General features: G+C 37.6%; 1 protein-coding gene across 13 annotated transcripts in view; it reads left to right on the top strand.

Annotated features, from left to right (window-relative positions):
- FOXP2 (forkhead box P2) overlaps positions 1 to 20,000 on the top strand; it is a 593,826-nt gene that overhangs the window by 517,578 nt on the left and 56,248 nt on the right. For 9 of the 13 annotated variants that reach the window (XM_054023821.1, XM_054023830.1, XM_054023839.1 and 6 more), the window contains 5 exons: positions 3,412 to 3,549; positions 4,717 to 4,917; positions 6,432 to 6,588; positions 15,242 to 15,455; positions 17,480 to 17,584. In XM_054023821.1, coding sequence (XP_053879796.1) covers positions 3,412 to 3,549; positions 4,717 to 4,917; positions 6,432 to 6,588; positions 15,242 to 15,455; positions 17,480 to 17,584 — 815 coding nt within the window. Of the gene's footprint in view, positions 1 to 3,411; positions 3,550 to 4,530; positions 4,582 to 4,716; positions 4,918 to 6,431; positions 6,589 to 15,241; positions 15,456 to 17,479; positions 17,585 to 20,000 lie in introns of all 13 variants that reach the window. The other 4 variants (XM_054023920.1, XM_054023896.1, XM_054023887.1 and 1 more) reach the window with 4 other exon arrangements.

Raw genomic sequence — 20,000 nt, 5'->3', positions numbered from 1 at the left:
TCTTTGGCTGGCTTCTGTCGAATCATCAGCAAGGAAATAAAATATTGTGGCCAAATATACCCCCTTACTTTTAATTCCTCAAGCAAGATAGAACCTGCTTACTGCATGCAGACAATGGCGGAAACACTCAGCACATCCTCCACCATCATTCTCGTGATCTCAGTTGCCATATATGGCAAGACAACAGATAAGTGAAGTAAAATCAAACTCCTTCGCAATAGGGTAAGCCTAAGCAGTCACATAAGTTGTCATTATGGATTCAAATTTGAAGCAGCAGTAGCTTCCACAGTCACAGAGCCCAAAGTTTGCTAGTCTTCTGTAGTACAGTGGCTGTAAAGGCAATTTTGGAAAGAACAGAACATATGGAAATTATTTGGTGTAGCGTAACCTCCTCTGTATTGTATATAACTCAGAAACCTGGAGGACATCTTATAACAAAGAGGTCATGAATGTAAAATAGATATGATGTGCTTCACATTGTCTTTTTTCAACTGCTCATGGCGTTTGTATTTGAAGTTTGTTGACAGTGAGTTGGTTGTATCGAAGGCTTTTTGTATGAATAAAGCTAAAATTTGCCTCCATTTAATTTTTTAAAAAATCATCTCAGAAACACTAAAAACTACAGATATGTAAAGCAAACAAACATACACATAATTGTAGGCTAAAAGGGCTAGTTTTCTAATGTTCTTTAATCCTAGACAGTGCACTGGCCCATCCCACCAAAGCAATAGAAGTGCAAGTCAGAAACATCTATGTGTAATAAATTTGTAAGCAAATGTGTAAGCAAAATTTGTGCAGATTTACCATGAGAATTCATGGGTATTCAATAGCTTCCAAAATGGCTTGTTTCTTAGCTGTAGGTAAATGGTTGTACACTGGATATGGTGCTACAAGTATTAAGCATGTTTGGATTCTCACTCAAAACATTTTAAAGGCCATAATTAGTACAGCTTTTGCCAGTTTCTTTGCTTTGTGTTTTTATCCAGTACAATGTAGAAAAAAGACAAATTAGGTTGTTTACTTCTAAAGATATAGTTGAAAAACAGAGAAAACTATTGCAATGGGAGAACTTGCATGAAGGAATAAACTAACAAGGCAAGTTTGGCTAGTCACTTGGAGCACAAACAAGTACAACCCCAACAAGACTTGCAATATACACTACATGAGCAAACAGAAATGCGAATTGTGAACTGGCAGGTATAGACAGTTGTATTATGGAATATAGAATTATCTCACAAAATGCCTTTGCTCATACTATGGTTCAAATTCTTAAAGTTTAAACCAGTAAACCACTTCCATTGAAGTTAATAGTGTTGTGCTGATTTACACCACCTGAGAATCTGGGCCAATATATCTATATTGATCCAGGTGAACATGTAAGAAGAAGTGTGACATAGCGAGGGAACACAAGTGTGGCAAGGCCTATGCCATGTGGTATAGTTTATAGGTAATATATTAATAGATAGAGAAACTCCTCCGAGGTTTAAAGGTTAATTTAGTGGTTTAATTGTTAAAGGGCCTGCCTGCCTTTCTCTCTTCCTTTTCATTTCAGTTTGACTTATGTCAGTTAGATGGCAGCACTGAAGCAAAATTCTTGAAAGAAAGCAAATTCAGACCTGGAGTAAATAGCTGAAACTCCTATCAACTCAGGGTTGAATTTGAGTTCGTACATCCCAAAACTTTTTCAGACTGATTTGTCTTCTCTCTGTGACTTCGTAGGCTTAGAACAAACAATGCTGTAAACAGATGCATCATTTTAACATCACAGCACATCTAACCATCACTAAATAACTTATTGTAAGTGGATTCTGTTTTTGTCTCTGCCACTTTTATTTTACAGTAAGCATTTCTGAAATATTTTGATTAGAATTATTTAACTAGGGTCTCTACACAAGAATATTGGACTTTTTATTATTGTGGTCATTTTTACAGTCACATAGTAATACATTTATATTCAAATTCTGTACATTACATTACTGTAGCTTATCAAGTGTAACATTCAACATTTTCAGATCGAAGTTTATGTGATGGTATGTGAACCAATGATGTTTTGTTTACTATTAAATGAATTGGGGTAATTTCACTATATTTTTTTATAAACTCAAAGTTCAGAACATCATATTCATTCCATTTCCATTTTCTTTTCTATAAAAGTTTTGGTTTGCACACAGCCATCATTTTCCACAGAATAGATTATTTTACCAGATATGTTAGGAAAGCGTTGATCATTAAGACACATTTGGGATTCAATCTATTAATAATAGTAACCTTTGCTGCTTTGCAAAGTACCATAGTGTCCTGAGAACATGTGGCAAAACAATATTTTTATTAATGATTGCTTTTATTTACAGTAAAAGTGAATTGTTTTTTCTAGAAAAGAAAGTGATTGCTTTTTCAAAGGTTGCAAACTTGGCACAGTGACAAGGTATTTGATTATGTACTAGTTAGTTGAAGCAACGCCTTCAGACTGTGCATGTACAGCAGACACTGAGCACATATCTCAGGCTCTTATGCAAGGTTTCTCTCTCACACACAAACACACACCCTTGCTGTCTGCTTCTCTCTCTCTCTTTCTCTCTCTCTCTCTCTCTCTGACACACACGCGCATGCACACACACACACACACACACTCACTCACTCTCATTGCACAGCACACAGAAAAGAAAGTGATATTCACAAAAGAACCTTGAACAGAAACATTCTCCAAGAGCTTAATGGACAAACTTTAAATTGGCTCATGTGAAGATTTCCAAGCTTTGGGTTTTAAGTCAGGAAATCCTGAAAAAATACAGTTTGTCCAGAGAGGCCAGGGTTCTAGAATAATGTCCTTGTTTCACTGGATATATCTGTGCTGTTTTTTTTCTGGTACAATCAACACTTACTAAAAGAACAAACCTAACAGGAAAGGTTTTCTTATATTTAAAATAAAGCATTTTGTACATATGTTTTGCTAATCTAGATATCTGTATTGTGTAAGATGTATCTATATTGCTTTCAGATGCTTAATTTTTTATGTTTGTTTTAGACATATCTTTTGAAACAGTCTCAATAGGTTTTTCTATGTATAACATTATGACACTCGATAAGATGATTGATTATGAAGTGTTGAGAGCCCTACCATGTGATCATTTATTTTTAAATACACATTTATGCTAGCCAATGTTTAAATCTCTTGCAGTAATACATAAGAGATGTAAAACATAAAGCTTGAGTCTGATCAAATCTGATGCCTCTGGAAATAGAGTGCCACAGCACTGTGGTCTTAAAATAACAGATTTTTACTGAGAGTGGAACTTTACAGTGATAAATATTATGGTCCATCTTTGGTACAAAATAAAAAAGAAGACATACAGCTGTGATGCAGATGAGCTAAAATGTGTTTGATGATGATATCTTCCTTTCTCTGTGCAGGTGCCTGTGTCAGTGGCCATGATGACTCCCCAGGTGATCACCCCTCAGCAAATGCAGCAGATTCTCCAACAGCAAGTTTTGTCTCCACAGCAACTTCAAGCACTTCTTCAACAGCAGCAAGCAGTTATGTTACAGCAGGTAATGTGGGTTACCTGCTTTGGACTGTTACCATAACCCAAGGCATGTTCTTAGGTATTAGCTATGCTTACATGGGACTGATTTTCTAGTGTTTCATATTTCTTTACTCAAGACAGTATGAAAAAAATGAATGTTCAAATTCCTAGTCTTCACATTTCTTACCGTGACTGCAAAAATGTGTCAATCTACAGGCAAATTTAAAACGTTAAATGCTGTGTATAAAATAACAGCAATGGCAGATGCGTTATGAACACTGAGCAAATCAGTATTTAAATTTTCAAGTGCTTAGGCACATTTGAATTGTAGACTTGCCAAAGGAAGTGTAAATAGACTTGTAGATAATTGTTACTTTAAAATTCATAACACTTTAGTACTCCCTTTAGTCATATAAATGGAATGTGGTTATGAAATTTGAACTTACCAGCTTGTTTCATTAAAGGTGAAAGTAATTCCTTTGTTTATTTATTTTCCTTCCAAAAATTGGTTCCAATAGAGATTAGAAAGAGGAGGGATGATTACATTTCCCTTAGCACAAAACCTGTCAGCTAAACCAAGAATCAATGAAAATTCATTCTTACAATAAAGACAGTGTCAGTGCTCAGTACATCAATACAACATGGGACTACAATTTCAACTATATTTTTGGGTGTATACTTAATTATGACAGAGAAAATAATGTGTCTGTTAATCTTATTTCTTTCATGTTAAACACTTTGATATCTAGTATCATGATCATTACAGGCAATTCACCTTCAATTGCAAATCTGGCATCCTGCTGTACAGGCTGACAGATTAATTAATTTTTTTCCCTACGAAATCGACGATTTGTTTGGTCTAACTGACTTCTTGCAAAGTGGGAGAGTACAGCTTCGAATTTGTTATATTGGCTATATGAGGAATGTAGGTGTAATAATCTGGGGAGTTAATTTGGCTCTACTGCATTCCCGTTAGAATACAGATTTTCTATACCCTTCTGTTTAGGATATTTTGGAATCTGCATTGGAAAATTTCAGAGCCGCCTTGGAAAAAAATGTATGTAGATCTGCCTCTTCAAATCAAACACGTTTTTGTTATGAGGTGAATCTTAATGGCTACTCTACCATATGCCAATCTAGAGGAGTTTAGGAGATTTATAATACTTGAAACTTTTGCCTTTATTTATTAAAGTCAAAATGGTTTATTCAGCAACAACTACAAGAGTTTTACAAGAAACAGCAAGAGCAGTTACATCTTCAGCTTTTGCAGCAGCAACAGCAGCAGCAGCAGCAACAACAACAACAACAGCAGCAACAACAGCAGCAGCAGCAACAACAACAGCAACAGCAGCAGCAACAGCAACAGCAGCATCCAGGAAAGCAAGCAAAAGAGGTAAGATCTGTGCAACTCACTGATACGTAATAGTTTGGGCTTGAGAAGGAGAAAAGAAGGGACAAGAAAAGTTTGAGGTCTTTTTTGATAACGAGGTTCTTCCTGTCAAAGACGTATTCTTATACTTTTTTCCCTGAGATTAATAACAGTGACAGTAGAATTCTGCCACTCCCCTCCCCTTTTTTTTTTGGGGGGGGGGGGTGAGTATGGGATTTGAGGATTACAACCCAGTGCTGCTGTCATCTAATATTCACTAATGAATCACAGTATACAAAGAGCAAACTGTGTGGTGGACAAAGTACTGATTATCTTGTATTCACAGAGAATCTAAATTGGTGAGGGAACCTTACTTTCCTCTGTGGTACAGCTCAGAGCGCATGCAAATTTAGCCCATTGTTTAAAAAAAAAATGGTGGAGCACAGATTTCAAAGTCGCAGGCCCCTGATTAATGAACTGCTACTGTAGGTTTGGAGTGGCGAGGAGAAAGTTACAGTTTGATGTGCTCATAAATCAACCTGACAAGCTGGCTTCTCAGGCCTAGCTTGCACTTGTCAGCAAACTGCATCAAATATAAACATAATACAAACAAAACATGTTGAAGTAGTTAAATTGATCAGCAGGTATCGGAGACGTTGTCTTCAAGCTGCCCATTATGCAAACGTACAGGAAACAGTTCTGACCTCCTGAGGCTTTGTTTCTGTTTGGATTTGTGAATAGAATTTCAGACAGCCATCAACTACGGAATAGAAATTGCTCCCTTATTTCTCCCGAGGCTCTGGGCAATCCACATGACTTGCTCCATTATGCAGTCTGTTTTCCAGTGAGCGCATCAGAAGTTTCTCTTTTCCCCAAACTAAAAAGGAAAGGTCTTCCATAGCAGCTTGTCTTTCTCTGACATGTGACTGCCTTCTTATACCCCCTGAGTCTAAAAAACTCCAGTTTGTCTTGTAATGCCTCACAAAATTGAAAGTTATACTTTTACTTATAATAGGGCACTTCTTTGTCTTGAATGTGATGCTGGTTTTAATATATTCCAACAAGAGAAGAGAGTGAGCTAACAGGCCAGTGAAATGAAGGCTACATCCCAGTTTACTAATAGATCACTGGAGACCACATTCATGGGCCACTGCGGACCGAACTTATTCAGTCGGAAAAACTGAATGGAACAGTTGAATCACAAACTGTTGTAAAGAGTTACGCTTTTAGCATAGATATATTTGTTATCATCTGCCATGAGCTGATTTTTTTTTATTTCTGAACAGCTGTTACCTACTTTCTCTTTTCTGCAGCGTATTATTAATTGTATTTTGTCTTTTTTCCCTAACAACCTAGCAGTTTGGAATAAAAATAATGGAAAATTTCAAAATGCTTCCACTGTCTGAGTATTCTATAAATAATATTATTATTTAATAGTTGAGATGAAAGGGGAAACAAGTGGAGTTTACATTTTCGTCTTGCAGCCTTCATTGCAGACTTTATTCTCTGCTGTGTTTGTTGTTGTTTTTTTTTCCTAGCAGCAGCAGTTGGCAGCCCAGCAGCTTGTCTTCCAGCAGCAGCTCCTCCAGATGCAACAACTCCAGCAGCAGCAACATCTGCTGAATCTTCAGCGTCAGGGACTCATTTCCATCCCACCTGGCCAGTCTGCTCTTCCTGTCCAGTCTCTGCCACAAGGTATATAAACAACATATGACTTAACTTATTTCTAATTCAGAACTTGTTTTTAATCATTCCATTTTGACCTGAACTTCAGAAGTTTCCTTTTATTGCATTTAAACCATACTTTAATAATAAACTATTATTGTTAATATTATTGCACTACATAGTTTTCTTGAGGCTGATAAATTTTACTACATGCTTTTACTAGAGAAAACTGCTTTTGAGTGCTTTTTCTTAGGTATAAAATGCATATTTATTAGACTTATATGCTGAAAACAATTTCTAAGGGCAACACAATTCAAGCACCATTGATTTACACTGAGGAACTACAGAAAACTGATTTAGTGAGAATGTAATCACTTCATTTAACATAAGTGAACAGATACAAGAGATAGTGGGCAACTGATATATAAAAAGGCTGTTTCCAAACTTAATTTTTTTTAAAGAAATAGTCCTCTGTTTTGTGTAATTAAAAAACTGTTGTAATGCTAAATTGACTTATTTGCTGGAATTTGTTGGAGTGGATCTTTATATCTCAGGATTCCTTTTCTTAACCATCCTTTGAAAAACAATAACAATAATTTACAACAATAAATTGTGATGTCACTAATGGAGAATTGTGACTTACATATAATTACAAGAAGGTGATGGTTTTGGAAAACACTCTTTAACCCTTTGTCATTGGGACCAAGATTTCTGAGTGCAAAATGTTAATGGAAAATCTCAGACACTGTCACTAATACAGTAAGTCCTCACTTAACGTTGTAGTTATGTTCCTGAAAAATGCGACTTTAAGTGAAACGAAGTTAAGTGAATCCAATTTCCCCATAAGAATGAATGTAAATAAGGGGGTTAGATTCCAGGATTTATTATTTTTTTTGCCATACAGTACAGTACTGTAGTTGGGAGGTGCCCCCGCCTTACCCCACATAGGCACAGCACACTGGCACTGGAGACAATGAGGCAGGCCAGGAGGCTGAACGTGCTGTAAACTAGGAGAAGCATGTTGCACAGCAGCAGTGGCAGCTTCCCCTACTCTGCAAGCACCAGGGGTGAGAGGCTAAACCCTCGGCCAGCCGACTCCCCCCCTTCCCCCAAGCCCCCACCCTTAACCTGCCTCTTCTTCCCCCGTCTCCTCCCCCATTACTCTGCATGCCGCGTCCTCGCTCCTCCCCGCTCCATCCCCTGCCTCCTGCCCATGGCTTGCAGAGTTCAGGGGGCAGGAGGGAGGGGGGAGGAGTGAGGACTTGGTGCGCAGGCTCCCCCCTCCCTCCCCTGCCTCCTGCCCGCAGCAATCAGCTGGTTTGCGGCATTCGGGAGGCAGGTGAGGGAGGGGGAGCCAGCTTGCCAAGTCCTCACTCCTCCCCCCTCCCTCCTGAACGCCGCAAGTCAGCTGATTGCCATGGGCAAGAGGCGGGGGGAGGATGGGGAAGGCGCTAATCCGCGGGGTCTGCCGGCGGGCAGGAGGCACGGGGGTGGGGGGCGTAGGGGAGCTGATGGGGAGCTGCCAGCTGTGGACAAAGCAGGCAGCCAAATGGTGTTATAGCGAAGTATTGCACAACTTTTAATGGAGCATGTTCTGTAATTAAGCAGGGACGTAAGATCGAAACAACGTTAAGCGAGAGGATGTTAAGTGGGGAGTTACTGTACATTAATGATTCACAGGAATGCCGCCAGCTTTTCTTCCCGCCCAGAAATGCTGCCCCCCACAGAGGCAGCGGAAGGTCCCGTCGCCGAAATACCGCTGCGGTCACCACCCCCCAAATTGTAGTGCCCTAAGGGGATCGCCTAGGTCACCTAATGGATTGCGTCGGCCCTGATGATTCAGTATTTAGTCGTTTAGGAGAAAGGGGGGACTCAGAATTATGAATGGTAAATTTACTTAGGAATAAATACTGTGGGAATGCCAAAGATTTCACATGTTAAGAACTCTATTCTGCCATCACCTATGTGGCACATAACTTTAGTTTCGTTTTTACTTACATTACAGAACAGAGATAAGTTAGAGATCTCTTTCATGTAAATTATAAAATATCTGCTCTTTAGGACCCCGATCCTTCAATGAGTTCTCTGTGGGCTGTGTCCAAGTAGAGTTTGCTTGATTTATATGAGACTCTATATGGACATAAGGGTTCATTCATCAGGTACAAATTGCAAGACTTGAGACTTGGAAGTTAGATGAGCGCAGGGGGAGAGTACTTCATACAGACAAAATGGGGACGGAACAATGTGGGATAAGTAACAACTTAAATATAGTATCCCAGCATTTCCAGCTGTCACAGTTTTAATATGAATCTTGTATTTTGGCCATTTGGCATTTTACTTAAAACTCCATGTCGCAGAGTGCTGGCCTTGAGGGGGTCTACTTGAGGTCCAGCCTACCTGTGACAGCTCTGTTAAGGAAAATGAACCAACCCAGATCCACCTGTGGATAGTTAATTGTCTAAGTAGGTGGGTGGCAGTTAATTAGGTAAGGAGCACTTGAGCATAATAAAGACTGGTGAGTGCTCAGTCAGGGGGCCCCAGAACAGAGGAAGGTCCTGAGGAGAGAGGCTCCTCAGGGGAGCTAGTTAGGAAGAGCAGAGGCTCATGGAGAGAAGGAACAGGACCAGAGAGAAAGTGCTCCCAGGCAAGGGACTGGAGCAGCCCAAAAGAACTGGGGCTCCCAAGGCTTCTGGGCTTCCTCCCAAGGGACTGGGAGTCTGGAAGACCGGAGAGCCCCAGCTCCAGGCAGGTCTCCCAGGGTTTTCAGTCTCCCAGCTCCACATCAGGGAGTCTAGAAATTCCAGCATGGTGGGGCTTCCCCAGAGCTATAGGCTCCCACAAGCCTGAGGTCCCTGGCACTGAAGCAGACCATATGGTGGGGCTGCACAGCATTCCAGCAGGCAAACTGACAGGGTTCCATCAGAACCCTGCCTGAGATTTAGCAAAAGTTTGTTGAACACAACTCACTTTTGTGAGACGTTTTGGGTTCAACGAACAGGCATTTCCTAATTAAACCTTAATTACATGAGAATCTCAGCTTTCATTTTTTTTTTAAAAAGTAAATTTCTAACCTGTGTGGTTACAGATAGATGCTTGAAAATGTGACCCAAGCACTCTGTAAAGGCTCAAAAACAGAAACAAAAATAACCCCAAATTTACTATTATATTAAATCTCATGATTTTGACGATCCTGACTTATGATTTTTGAATGTTTCAGTTTGGCAATACTGATTTCCTTTTCCATAAAGCAACATGAGATTAGAAGGGGGAAAAAATACTTGAAGTGAAATATCTCTCTGAACAGCTTTACTTTCTGAATTCCTCTCTTATGCCATGTGTTGCAAGAGGATTTCCTCGGGTTTTTCCTAACATTGAGGGATCCCCCTAGATTTCTCTCAGAACTCATACCCAATTACATTGATAGTCATACATAGAATCATAGGACTGGAAGGGACCTCAAGAGGTCATCTAGTCCAGTCCCCTGCACTCATGACAGGTCTAAGTATTATCTAGACCATTCCTGACAACAGTCTAACACAACAGTCATTCACACATTTCTAATAGAAAAACAAATATAAAATAATTTATATTTAATTGGTGTTTTTTCTTTTAATAGTTATTTTAGCAGAACTATTAAATTGTGCCTTAATTCCTAATTCCCCCTGAGTATGGCTTCCTAGAAGGATTAGCTGTAACTGAACTAACAATGAAAAAAACTACTAAAGAGTTAAAATATTAGGGGAAAATATCCACATTTAAAATATTTCCGTAATTTTATCATCTAAATTAAGTAAACCTCTTTGGTTTGCATCTGTTCTGTGCTTTTGAATCAGAACAGATACTGGTCAAGGATGCCCCTTTTCTCTTTTAGCTCTGATATCCATTTTATAAGGTGCAGGGCAGAAAAAGGATGGAGAAAGGAAATGCAGAAATATATTTTAATAAAGAAAATAAGGAAACTGTGGTTTAAAAAATAAATATGGGACTAGATTTAGGTAGGCACAAAGAGGCAGAGAATGGGAGAGCCTTAACTCTGTGCACACCTTCAATGTGCTGGTCAGCAGAGTAGAAGCTAGAAAGGATGGAAAGAAGGACTCTACACCGTGTAAAGGGCTGTAGCAGATTATTTCCCTCTTTGGAGCAAAGAGTGGAGAAGATTAGGAATTATGACTCTTAATCCAAGTTATTTCCCTGGGCTTCTCCAGAGACAGTGCAGCTATGCCCCTTAGACAAGGATGTGCCAGTCTAACTTGAGTAGTGAAATCAAAAATAATCAATGGTCAGTCAGATGAGACAGGCCCACATAGCAGTCACCCATATAAAACATCCTCATACTATTACCTTGAACCTGGGAGTTCTTCCTGCCCCGACTTAGGCTTAGTGGATATGGGAAGAGGATCAGTCTTCTCTCTTATTGTCCTTATGAAAATAAAGATGTCTGCACTTAACCAAGTTCCATGTCATATATTTTCTGTGATGCAGAGTAAACATCTCAGCCCTAAAATTTTCTGGAAGAGGAAGAGTATATGTGGAATGCAGTAGAAAGACATTTTGTATGTGAAATGAATAATTACCTGTGATACAGGAAGGACTCTACCCTTTATACATAAGGGAATCCTCAATTACTATATTTGAAATTCCAGATGTCTTACACATCCACAAAATCCTTCCAAAGATTATTGGGCCCCTGTGTAATTCTGATGTCTAAGAAACCACTATTCATGTGCAGTGATTGAATATGGGGCTGGTGAATAGTTCTGCACTTAAATCCCTAACTTGTCAATATAAAGATGTTTGTTTCCATTTGGATAATACAAACTCTTCTATATGGATGTGATAAACTGAATGAATGACTAGCATATCTGAAAGACACAAGGAGATTCTTGTTTATAACTCAAAAAGATCAGAAAATATGCTTTTAAAATACAGATTGTCAATGACAGTTGCATAAACCAAACATGGTTTTTGCATTCACTAAGCCTAAATTGAACAACTTCCTAAATTTAACTGTGAGGGGGCAGCAGATTCAAAATGCTGTGATGCTTGCCCCTGAAAAATAGTGCTTATGTTGAAGTATAACTTCTACCTTGTCACAACTAGAACATTTATAACATTTTCTAGATGTTCAGGTGCAACAAATAAGCTGTTAGAAAGGAGGTGTAATTTTAGCATTAACCTTGTAACAAGATACAATCTCTCCACTATTGAATGCCTAATAAACTGTGTCTCACAATGAGAAACTTCTATATCATGCTACACTGATGCTAGATAAATGCAGAAGAATTAAATACTGCTTAAATACTTGATCTTACTGCTGATCAAGCCATGTAGGAGAATTAAACACAGTCACAGGGATAGATTTTAAAATCACTAAGAACTAAATAAATAAAAAAGAGAGTGGAGGAAAGCGAAGAAAGAGACTTATCTAAACTCTTTTCAAAATACCAAGCATTCTTTTGGGTCCAGTACAGTATTAAGTGACCTCATGCCCTATTAACTTCCTTACTTTTACATTCCTGTCCTTTTGTCTTTTAACATAAATGGTGCTGTGAAAAAGGCAAATGAAACAAAGAAGCTCAAGGATACCTTGCTAAATATCCCCAGAGCCAGAAATTTGGGTTCCCCAAAACTCGAGCAATATCAGCAGACCCAAAACTTACTGGAAATGTGGTTCAAACTACACCTTAGCTATAGAGCAGGGAGTGTGGGCCAGGAAGGTGACCGCTGGATGCCCAGGAAAGTGTTAAACAAAGGGTGGCACACAAGAGCCAGTCAGTTCACTCAATCTCCCCCCCCACCCCACTGATTAGGTCAATGAGTGGTAGATGGAGTTAGAGAAAGCTATCCCCTTCACAGGCATGTTTTCTTGCACTTGGAATGGACAACAGAAGGAGAAAATGTCCCCGCACAGCCAATCTTATATTCTCCCCTCACGACCAAGGAAAGGCCATCCACCTGCTGCTCCAATCAAATTTTCTTGCTGCTGAGAATGGAGAAGACATTTTCATTCTAATTAAAAAAAAAATTATCTTTAAAAAAACAATAAAAAATTAGGACAGAGTGTTAATGCTGCAAGAGAAAGGGAAATGTTTAAGAGTGTTTAATGTATCATTTTTCTCCACTCTCTGAATTGACTCCATTACTGTTTGTTTTGATCTGTGATCATCATATTAATGGTTGACTACTTTTTACAGTAATTACATTTATTATTTGCAGAGTTGCTGCAAACTACTTTATATAAACTGTGTAGTAATTACTTAACTTGATTAGAAACAGTTACAACTATTGCTACCATTGTCATGTCTCCTGTTACCCATAGGCCTGATTCAGTAAAAATAGTAAGTCTGACTTCCTTGCTATACAAACCGTATAAACTCCAATTTTTGAGTTGTGCATTCCAAATCAACCATTTTTTTTTCCACTTTGTAATTAACATAGGGCACCACTCTGTTAGAATCTAAGATAGAGAAGAAGTAAATATAGCAATTATCATATAGAATAATGGAATAAAAAGTAAGATCTCAATTTCCATCCAGTTGGTTTCCAGGCTATCTGGACAACAAGATATTTCTGTGAATAACTAGCAAAGTGTGCAGTCTGGCTTCCATGGCTTTGCATGCTTCCTAATAAGATAGTTGTTGACAGATTTTGAAGAATATATTTTATTTTTCACTGCGTTTTAAATTGCACCAATTTTTAGCAATGTGAGCTCATGTACATTCAATATAAAATATTAGCTAGCAAAGAGAAAACTTGCTAAAAAGTCAATGAAAAACATCTCTTTATCTCCTGAAAAAGAATCTCATTCACCCATTAAAGCCACCCGCTCAATCAAAAGCCTGAACGAATAGATGAACCTTTCATCGTTCTCTGAAGGTCAATAAACTGAGCTTTGTCAGAACAATGGGGAAGAAGCTAAATCTAGAGTTAAAGGCCACCCACTGAGAACACCTTTCCTTTCCACCATGCAACTCTAGTTACTGTGAGCAAGAGTGTTTTAGTTGATTTCAGTTGTTGAGATGATACATAAAAGAGAGGTAGTTATGATAGCCATGACCCAAGCCAAGCCAGTCTATATAGATCAAATCCACCCGTTCAGCTGAATGGAAAAACAAATACCCAGAAATAAATTGGTAGGCAGTGCAATCTACAAAGCATGGGTGTGATACAAATCTCTGCTGAGTTAATGAGCCTTCTCATTCTGTTCTACGCGTGTTGGAGTAGTCTTCAAAGGTAATCCTGTCTGGTGGTGACAAAATCAACAGATAACTGTGACAAAGTTTACATCTGAGAAGAAATGTCACAACTTCCTAAGTCAGATACAGATGGGCATGGGAGGAGAAAGTGATCATATTCTTCTGTTACCCATATTTTGCATTCCTTTCCTGCAAGCCAACAACAAATTACGATGGAAATTTCTGTACTTTCTTGCAAAATGTATGAATGAAGGACAATACTTGACAACACTCTCTCTTATCATCTATAACTTTTATGGGACAAACACAGACACTGTAGTCACACAGTCCTGACCGCAAATATATAAATGCAACATATAAGAGATGTCGGTCCTTATTTCAGGCTGTATCCCTACTATGCTCAGCATGACTCACAACTGGGGGAAAAGACAACGGTGGCTTGAAGCCATCTTTACAACTCTCCAATAATGGGGTTAATCCGAATCTAGGACAGTCCCAGTCATATATTAGAGAAGCCTCAAGGATTCTCTGAATTATTCCGATGACCCCAAGAGAGACTGATGATGCTGAGGCATAGGGACATCCCTTTCTCCTAGTCAGGCCCTCCAGTCTCCTTCCCCTAACAGGGTAGGGAGAAAGGCTAGCAAAGGAACTGCTATGATGACACTACACTACTCGGGGATTCATCCATTCAGAGTGAATCTTCAAGGGACCAGTTCTATTGCCTTTTTGGCTGATTGGCAAGACAGAGCAACTTGAGTTTTTTTAGAGTGGTTATTCATCCAAAGAATTGGTTTTTTGCCCATTCAAGCTACATTTTAAAGAAGGTAAATTTTGTTAATTAAACAATGCTAGTTAATAGATGGCTGAAACTAATAAAGTTTGTCTTTGCTGATTGAAGTTAGTGGGCCAGATTCTGCCCTAACTTTAAACCTGTTGCAATTTCATTGATTTCAGTTTGGTCCCATGAGTTTGATTTGATTTTCATTTAAAAAGAAAATTAATGCTTGTATCCTTAGTGCAATCGGATATATTTTTCTATTTCCATTTCATTGTTGGTTAAGAAGTACTTCTGAAGAACTGAGTGAACTTTGAATCCATTGAGTCATGTCTGTGTAACAAGAAATTGATTCTACAGACAGTGAAAATCTCCTTTAAAACTTACTTTAATAGTTGTTTTTCAAACAAGAGTTACCAGTCAGTCTTTGTAGTTTGCCCTCTTTGAACCTTGAACAAGTGTTTTAAGAAGAAGCATAATAATATTAAAATTGGTGACCTTTTTTTAATTGACTGTTTGTAGCACAAGAGAAAAGCAGCTAAATTAATTGGGTGCCGATAGAGGAAAAATGAAATTGTTTTACTACATGTCGATTGTGCTGGAAAAACAGCATCACCTTTATTGTTGGCATTAATCCATTAATAACACTGAGCTCATTATATGAAACTCTTACTTTGTTATATTAGTGGGGCTCTCTTTCATTTTATAGCTGGCTTAAGTCCTGCTGAGATTCAGCAGTTATGGAAAGAAGTGACTGGAGTTCACAGTATGGAAGACAATGGCATTAAACATGGAGGGCTAGACCTCTCTACTAACAATTCCTCCTCTACTACCTCCTCCACCACTTCCAAAGCATCACCACCAATAACTCATCATTCCATAGTGAATGGACAGTCTTCAGTTCTAAATGCAAGGCGAGACAGGTAATTCTGATGAGATTCCTACTGTGCTTATCATCTGACATAAAACTTTGCTTTTGTTACAGTTATGATCATACAATAAAGACAGACATCGTTATTTCACATCATGAGTTGTATTATTTGAAATCATAAGTTTCTTTACTAAAAATCAGAAAAAATACAGAACGTTGAAGGTTGATTAAATAATCATAATTTTTCCAGTATGTTAAATCACATAGCATGATTTTCACCAAATGCCTCTAATTTTGCAAGTGCAAGTTTGAGTACACAAATAATGTGCCTTCAGTTTTGCACCCACAGTGAACTTTTGGTACCACTGGTGACAGTTAGACATCCAACTGGTAATTTGCATGTGCTGGCTGGTATTTGTAGATGCAAATTTGTAGATGCTTTGCTGGAAAACAACTACATTCACAGAATTAGAAGCCATGTTGAGGCCTACAGTATTAAATCCGTCTAGTTACAGAAAGTGTAAGCAGGATATCTAACAGATTGAAGATGTAATTCAGCTTTAAAAGTCCATACACACTATTGCATAGTTAAATTTGTGCTGTTTTAAAAAATATATATTTGAAACTTTTGAGGAAAGCACTAAAGAAGAAATAACACTAAAGGCCAAATTTTGCACTTATGTGCACTGAAGTAATTCCATTGACTTAATTCATTGGAATCATTCCAGTAGTTACTGTAAATTGTGACACTGTAACACAGCAGAATTTGGCTCTAAGTGTTAATATTATAAATATGCCTTTTCAGGCTCAGTGTACAGATATTCTTGACTCCTCCTTGTTACCTTTCAGCACTTAAAATGACTGATACTGATGATCTCTTATGTAAGGTAAATTTAAACTTGGCTATAATGAATTCTAAATAGTAAACGATTGTATGTTCAAAGGAACATCCCCATTCATTATTGTAACATTTAAAATAGGAGATTATAATTTGATAATGTCCAGAGTCTTCATTTGAGTATCAGAGCAGTTTTCTGTTAACTTTATTATTTCAAAAATGGAACATCTCTGGATACTTTTATGCTGTTATTTTAATTAAGAGTAATGTGATGATTATATGTTGGAGAAGTTGGTGTATTCCTTTGGAATCTGTAGCTCAGGGGTCGGCAACCTTTCCGAAGTGGTGTGCCGAGTCTTCATATATTAACTCTAATTTAAGGTTTCGCGCGCCAGTAATACATTTTAACATTTTTAGAAGGTCTCCTTCTATAAGTCTATAATATAGAACTAAACTATTGTTGTATGTAAAGTAAATAAGGTTTTTAAAATGTTTAAGAAGCTTCATTTAAAATTAAATTAAAATGCAGAGCACCCAAGGACCAGTGAGCAGGATCTGGGCGGTGTGAGTGCCGCTGAAAATCAGCTCGCGTGCTGCCTTCGGCACCCGTGCCATAGGTTGCCTACCCCTGCTGTAGCTAATACTCATCTCTGTGAAGGGAAAAGAAATAAAACCTCTTTAATGATTCCATAAGGATAAAACTATTGCAGACTTTTATAAAAAATGAAATGGAATATGGGCTTGTTTTCATGAAACCTAGAGCTGCTAATGGAAACAATGATTGTAAAGGGAAATATTTATTAATGTAAGTCACCTTAATATATAAACCCCCAGAAAATATAAAAGATTGTACAGTAACATTCACATTATTCATAAGTTCCTGCTGTCCATCTTAAATATTTCTTTTCAGAATTGATCATTTCTGAGTGTATTTTTTATTTATAGGTAAAATGTTACGCTGAGGTCATATGGCAGAATTAGCATATGATATTATACAGTCATCTTATTTTTTCATCCTTTATTAACAGTCATCTTTGGCTCTATTTCTTCTCTAATTGGAACATCATCTAGCCTTGGCAGTTGAACTATTCAATAGAACGATTAAATTTTTCTGACTGCTCTGAGCTGAATTGACCTGTTTTGACCTGTTTGTCACTGATCGTAACCTGACAGGCGCTAGCAGCCTCCAACGATTATGGCTTTTGAGATTAATCTGATGCCGTATTCTTTTCCTACAGCTCGTCACACGAGGAGACTGGGGCCTCTCATACTCTCTATGGCCATGGAGTTTGCAAATGGCCTGGCTGTGAAAGCATTTGTGAAGATTTTGGACAGTTTTTAAAGTAGGTTGATTTTTATTCATTGGATAAAGGGGCTGTTTAAGACTAAGGAACGATAAAGATGGCTAGGAAAGTTCTACTGTAAAGCATATCAGAGTTCATGTGTACAGTCCAAGCAACTGGATAATCAAGGCTATCTGCAGACGGTCAAATTGTTATCCTTTTTTTCATGTAGAACACTTTTGCAGGTCTTTCAAACGCACAGTGTTTAATCCTATTATTATCCCTTTATTGAAATGGAGTCTTGGAAAATTTGAAGAGATGCTTTGGTTTTATGTTTGATAGCAAAAGTATGTAAAAATACATTGTAAATTCTGATAGTTTGAGTAAAGCATATAGGTACGTATAATGTGTGCATCTGTGTGCAAACAGGATTTATGTGTGTGCAATATATAACAATGCACACACCATTTTAATGTACCAGATGTGGCCATTTAACCCTTCTTTGGTAACTTTAGCCTTGCCTTTTCTCTTACATGTGCAGAAGATTGATACAACTAAAAACACTTGAAGGGGTGGGTTTACACCTTTCAGTATTAATCATTAATGAAAAAAACTTTCCAGTTGCAGTTGTTAGTTTTCTAAATAGCTGCCTAAGTCTAAATGTTTAGAAAATAGATTAGGTAGCTCTCTAACAGCTTAAAAGTACAATAGTTTTTTTTTTTCCAATTTATCAATTTCTTGGCAATTCTGTGTTCCAGGGTATTTGCCACAGAAATGCTGAGCCACTACTTGTATTATGTTGATAGTGTGGACTGGGTTTTGTCAGAATAACCATATTGTTTTTGGCATGCAACCAATCTTAATAGAAAACTACAGATAGCTTTATATAGATGAGTAACTTCATGGGCTGAGACTCTTACGTTGTCATGGTGCAGCTAACAGGGTGAATGAACTGTTTCATGCTTCATCAACAATTAAGTTAATTAGCTCATTTGAAATTGCACTGCTTTGTTGCCGGGATGTTGGCAGAAACATCAAAACGATGTGTTTACAAATCGTAGACTACAGGGTATATAGCAAAAGCACCTTAACAACAAGGCACAAGAACTCAGTATCATAATAACTTTATAGCAGAATTACAGTGATAATTTTTGCAATGTATTTTAACTCCTTCCTCCATTTTTCTTACAGTTTTGCAGTTTCAGGGGAATAACTGTTATTAACTTCTAAAGCTTACTTTATATTTTCTCTCACTCTTGGTGAATGACTATTTGTGAATACTTTACAGTGTAATTTCAAAAGCATTTTGTGCTATTATATAAAAATGATTTTGCTATATACCGTATCTGTTTGTAGATTAAAGAAGTTACTCATTGTGAAGGATTTTTTTAAACTACTGTTAGTGATTCCATGAGAAAAATAACTATATACTGCACATATTGTTGTAAGCGTTATTGATACTAAGAATTTTAGGCAACTTAACTCAAGCCTTTTCCTCTCCAGGAAAAACTAATTTTTATAAATACTTCCATCCTTCCAGGATATAGTGATGTTAATTCTTGGGCACCCCTTTCACAGTCCTTCAGTTAGGTCTCTTGTTATAATCCACAGTCACTAAAACTATTTTGATTAACACTGTATAGTGTTGGGTTACAATTGCTCCCGGAAGATGTAGAAGAGACTCATAGCTTCCTGATCATTCTTGTGTAGAGCCAATCAGAGTTTACAGCAGTTCCATCATTTCATCCCATGCTCCAAGAGAAAAAACATTGGAGAACAATTTATTATTTTATTTTTCCATTGAATTATAACTTTTGCTCTTCTAAAACAAATAAGAAATTGTAATTGAGGAATAGATGCAGTTATTTGTGAAATTGAAATATTCAAACATTTTGCATTAGTATTAAAATGTGAATCAATATGTCACCTGGTATTAGCTCCCTTAGTACCTTTCCATGTTCACACTAATGCAAAATCCCCATTACAATTAAAAAACATTTTATTTCAATTAAATATCAACTTTTAGTCCAAAGATTGACCATTTTTCCGACCCATTAACTTTATAGGGGATGACAGGACTAATGGCTGTAGTTATCAAGGCCTTGCTCTTAGTGTAATCTTCGTTACAACATTGTAGGTTCTCTGACTTGAAACAGTATGATACCTGTGTTAATAGAGTTAATGCAAGTATACTGTACTAAAATGAAATCTAGATAGAGCACACTATCCCAACAAGTAGTGTGTATTTCTATAATATGCTTATGCCAAGTTTGAAGAGCTCCTGGTTTATGAAGTGAACTCTAACTTCTTGTGCTCCGAACACAGTTCACCTAGAAGCTTGTGGGTTTAAAAAAAAACAGCTGTGCAGAGGCATCTGAGAAGGAGGATTAAGACAGAAAACACAGTGGCTTTGCTTCACTTTTGTAATAATGGAAAGGATTTGGGGTGAAGTGAAGAATAACTTACAGTAAATGAC

The sequence above is a fragment of the Malaclemys terrapin genome, chromosome 1, assembly GCF_027887155.1.
Source record: "Malaclemys terrapin pileata isolate rMalTer1 chromosome 1, rMalTer1.hap1, whole genome shotgun sequence".
NCBI lineage: Eukaryota > Metazoa > Chordata > Testudines > Emydidae > Malaclemys > Malaclemys terrapin.
The sequence above is the reverse complement of the archived record's forward strand: the minus strand, read 5'-3'. Positions and strand labels throughout refer to the sequence as shown.